Source organism: Priapulus caudatus, unplaced genomic scaffold (assembly GCF_000485595.1).
Source record: "Priapulus caudatus unplaced genomic scaffold, Priapulus_caudatus-5.0.1 Scaffold269, whole genome shotgun sequence".
Classification (NCBI taxonomy): domain Eukaryota; kingdom Metazoa; phylum Priapulida; class Priapulimorpha; order Priapulimorphida; family Priapulidae; genus Priapulus; species Priapulus caudatus.
The window spans coordinates 86,055-90,990 of NW_014577330.1; the positions used below are offsets into that span (position 1 = coordinate 86,055).

The 4,936-nt window shown below is 39.0% G+C and overlaps 1 protein-coding gene across 1 annotated transcript in view; it reads right to left on the minus strand.

The window, feature by feature from the left end:
* Positions 1-261: 261 nt before the first annotated feature.
* Positions 262-4,936, minus strand: part of LOC106808342 (superoxide dismutase [Mn], mitochondrial-like) — a 22,163-nt gene continuing 17,488 nt past the window's right edge. Inside the window, exons 3-4 of the mRNA XM_014811029.1 lie at positions 1,585-1,764; positions 262-1,177 (exon numbers count right to left, since the gene is read on the minus strand). Coding sequence (XP_014666515.1) covers positions 1,029-1,177; positions 1,585-1,764 — 329 coding nt within the window. The 3' untranslated portion in view covers positions 262-1,028. The remainder of the gene's footprint in view (positions 1,178-1,584; positions 1,765-4,936) is intronic.

Below are 4,936 nucleotides of genomic sequence, written 5' to 3' on the forward strand. Positions count from 1 at the left end.
GTTTGTATCTGCATCTGTACCCGTTTGTATCTGCATTTGTACCAGTTTGTATCTGCATCTGTAGCCGCTTGTATCTGCATCGGTACCCGTTTGTATCTGCACCTGTACCGGTACCCGTTTGTATCTGCATCTGTACCAAACGTTCACGATATAACCTCACACAATTTGCAAAAATATGCTATATTTATCATATTATATCCAAAGCTTCAGTCTTGGCTATTTGAATTTTGCAAAATAGAACCAGTGACCAGGTGCGTTTTGGCATGAGATTTTATTCATGTTGAAAAACTGTATGGTAGAATAGCTGAGTTAAATACGTCATGAATGGATTATTGTTTTATTTTCAAAAATCAATTGCAATTGTGAATCGTTTCAGAAATAAAACGAAAATACATTTCTCAACTAATTTCTACTCATTACAAACTGGTATTTAACACAATTCCATATTTCCATATTCGACAGCAATCTTCAAAACAGTTTACGCATAATAACTACCAAGATTGTAGTGGCAATTTCTATGAAAACCCTATTTTATTACCACGTAAAACCTAATTGCTATGTACATCTTGAAGCTAACCATAACAGAACACATAATTTTTGTTGGAAAAGTTTGGTTGCATCACCGGTAGCATTTACACTAGCAATCCCCTGTGTCCACGTGGTGTGGCGTGACCGTTTATCACAATTACTATCACCTATATGTAACTTCATGATGACTGTACATGATTTTGCACATATTAGCTTACATTGTAAGGAGTTTTTCCACAGTGGTCAGTGCATGTAAACCTTTGGGCAAACAGCTAAATGCCAACATTGTAAAGGGATACCATGTTTGGTCAGTACACTCTATCTAAAGGCATTTGATTAATCTTCAGTGAATTCTATCCAAGAGCCAGAGCTAGCGATGTGACTTTTGTCAGGGTTTTCGCATCGAAGACCGTGTGTGGAGCGAAGCAGTACTGGAAACACACGTTCAGTCGTCCGCGTCACGTGCGACTCTGCTTATCTTCGTTTCATTATTATCCCTCTTAACTCTGTCTGGCTGTGACAAATCTCTCCTGGACATCCTTCCAGTTCACGACATTCCAGATAGCCTTCACGTAATCTGGACGAACGTTCTTATATTGCAGATAGTACGCGTGTTCCCAGACATCGATGCCCAGGAGCGGCACAAACCCTATGGCAGAAAACTCGGAATCAGCTTCAATTGGCATGCAATAGCAATAAACATATTTTACGTGTATGAGTGTTGGTAATGTCAGTCCGTCGTACTCCAGTTCGGTACCAGTAAGCTCGACTGGTGAGCAGGACTGATGGGAAATTTTCATGGGGTTTATTATGTTATTTATTAGAAAACAAAATTTTCGAAATAAGGCCTGGCTGGTTTTTCAGACTTACTGTGAAAACTTACTGTTACACATCGAAACCTACATGGTGGATTACTAGACCTTGTCAAACGACAATTACCTCATAGCGCAAAACATCTACGCAGTATCATGTCGAACCACATCCAGCAAATAAAACGCCAAACGCACGAAACTGGACGATTCTAAAACATATATTTTGCTTGAATATATATCTCACCTGTGGTGCCCTCTAGTGGATCCTGATTGGCACAGGCCAGGACACGCAGGCCTCCATTTTGCTTGCTGTAACCGAGCCAACCCCAGCCAGAGCCCTGCACCGCCACCGTTGCTGCTGTCATCTGGTTCTGCATGTTCTCAAACGTTCCAAAGTCGATGTGGATCTGATCCATCAGGTCGGCTGTAAGACGAACATTACATGTATTACATAACATAACATAGCATATAACATAACATAATAACATAACATAAAATAACATACAAATATAACATTATCTGCACCAGCACGATTCCACCTGTTTAACTATCTCTTAAATGTGCCCTGCCTCGAAGTTTCAAGCAAAAAACATAAAATCAGGCAAAAATTAATTATTTTAACATTGCACGTTTGTACTTGTGTGCCTATATATGTGGTATAGGTAAAAGACAATTGCTCAGGAATACGTTCATTCAAAGCTTTTAGACTACAAAGTGAAAGTGTCATGTCGAATGTTTCAAACAGCGATTACGCGTTTGCCGCATTGCGGCGATGTTTTGACGTGTTGTTGCCATATGCGGTGTTGCCAAGCGCTGGAGGTCATGAACCTCAAGTTTGTGATCCACAAGTCATGGATAGCAAGAAGGGGTGACATTATTATCATATTATTCTGTTTCGATATGCTTATGATATGCGTGCCTGGAGGCACTCTTACATCAGTGGCAGTTAACATGGTTAATGTACACGACTAACTTCATTAATCGGCCTGTGTTTTGACACTGACAATGTTTATTGGAAAGTTATGACTTATCTGGAAAATGTCTCACACATTAATTACAAAGCAACCTTAAGTTTAGAATTATACTACAGCACTATAATTATGTACATGTTCATTATCTTCAGGTTCTGTATTGCTACTGGCAAACAAATGACATTTCTGCCCATGTAAAGAGAGCGGAGTTACCAGATAAGTTGGACTGATCTGGGAACCAGATCAGAGTGTTTTCATACACAGGTTAAATACCCTATTTAACCTTATATTTGTATACATAACAATTGTGTATACCATCTATGGCCAAGGCATTATTTTGTTAAAATTTTTGTTCAACAATCATATCTTTTTTTCACATGTAGAAATGCTATGGAAAAGCCCTGAGACATGCTAAGTTGGTGGAGCAGAGGTCGAATTCGAATCTGATGATGAGGAGGAGCCATACTCAAGAAAGAGAAAAATGCCAAGTCACCACAAGTTTTCAGAGTGAACCTGGTGATGGTGTGTTTTCATAAAGCAGACAATTGCTTATGTATTTTTGGCCTCTTGAACTCTGCAGATGTGTGTCCATGGGGATTATCAATTAGGTGGTTTGCTAATCTGTCCTAATATTGTACAAGCCATATATAGGTTTCACCGTTAACGTACGATATCAATAACGTCCAACCGTAAACGCCGGGACCGGGAGGCAGATTTAGCGCACGAAAACGATTCGGATTAAATACCAGATATGTAATGTACCTTTATTGTATATAGTGTACCCTAATGCAAAATAAAAACTGTCAAGCTATTAATTGTTAGTGTTCCTTTTTAATTTTTGAACTCTATCAATTGTGCAACATACTTGAAATATATATTAACTTATTTTTTATGGCAAAAATTACAAACTAAAATTATGTATTTCATGCGCTTACAGATCGCATTGTCAATTTAAATGAATGTAAAATTCCCTGATGTTCCCATGAAATAATGTCCATGTCACCATTCTTTTCTGCTTTGAACATTAAATTACACATTTAATATTCATTTGAAGGTGTACGTACACATGGTTGCAGGAATGTTACGTTACAACGTTGTATCACAATATACAACGTTGTGGCAACGTTCAGGGGAATCTACAATGGGCGTGTTCACACACAAGAAAAACCGCGCTGCTCATCCCGCTAATAGCGGAGATAATAGTGAGCTAATTGTGTCGTTGTTCACACAGGCGGAAATATCTCGCTAATCGCCGAGCGGGATAACACGACGCGGTGCAAATAAGCGCGCTTATTCCAAATTAGCGCAGTCGGAAGTGTTCTTTGCAGCGCGCTATTTTGAGCGCGATTTAGTGAGCTAATTGCGTTCACACTTGTAAAAAGCTTGGTTTTTCGAGCGGGCTGCAAAAACCGGGTTTTGCAGCCCGCTAATTCGCGCCAGTGTGAACGCACCTAAAATAACGTTGCCACAACATTGTATCACGTTTTCACAACGTAAGTGAAACGTTGTGACAACGTTGCCACAACGTTATATGGTTAGCTGGGGAAGGCTGCATATATTATATGCTCATAGATATCATATAACACATGTGTTATATGATATCTATAGCTGTGCTGATACGTGACCTGTGTCGACTCTTGCCGCCATGATACAGAATTGCGGCCAAATGCGTTTTTCGAGTTGCTTTTTCGTTGAGGGAATATAGGCTTGATACATATTTTTACAGTTTATGATTTTCAAAGCGTAACGTTCAAGTTAAGTGTAGGCGAGCTTTATTTACTTACGTGCTCTTTAACAGTGTTTGTCACAGAAATATGTGGCGTGGGAATGCCATCTTTAAACGTTTATCTATGACTAAACTTCACGCCATTTGATCTAAACGTGAATGCACTAAAGTGTATGTAAAAACTCGGATACTTAGATGTTGAATATGTAGTTCCAGCTAGTCCAATCATATGTGCATGGCAATTTACATTTAAGCAGGTAAGAGATATGGGTGGGTTTAATCAGGCTTGCAACCAAAATGGACAATTTCTTAATCACATGAAAGCAATCTTATATTTGGCATAAGTGGGGCAAATATTTTGTGTTGTTAAGACAAGAATGATTAAGTAAATGTAATAGAAATTAAAATTTCCTAATATTGTATTACCAGTTGTTATAATTAGCATCAATTAAATGTAAATTCTCGCATTTAAATGTGAACATAGGGTTAAAGCACTGCTGGAATACTTGAAATAACAATGACCAAATAAACGCGAGAACGTATATTCGAAAAAAAAATTTTCTGGGCAAAAATATATACTAGGCCCAACCACGGCGAGCATTTATTAGCAACAGAAAAAAAAAGAAATGGAGGACAAAGAAAAAGAGAAATAAATTGGAATCGCAATGATGGTAGACTGACCACTTGGTTGACCGGCCTCCCTCGGGAGGAGAGGTTCTTCCCAGAAGATGCTGTGATTGATGTGCCCACCGCGCGTTGAAGCTTGATAGCCTGCTGGCAGAGCACACGACGCTTTGTCACGTTGCCTGGCCGAGAACAAATGTGAAAATGTCCAAATAATTACGCTAGCTGTATAAGCCTGGTATATTTCGCGTGTTTATTCCAATTTCGCGGTGTCC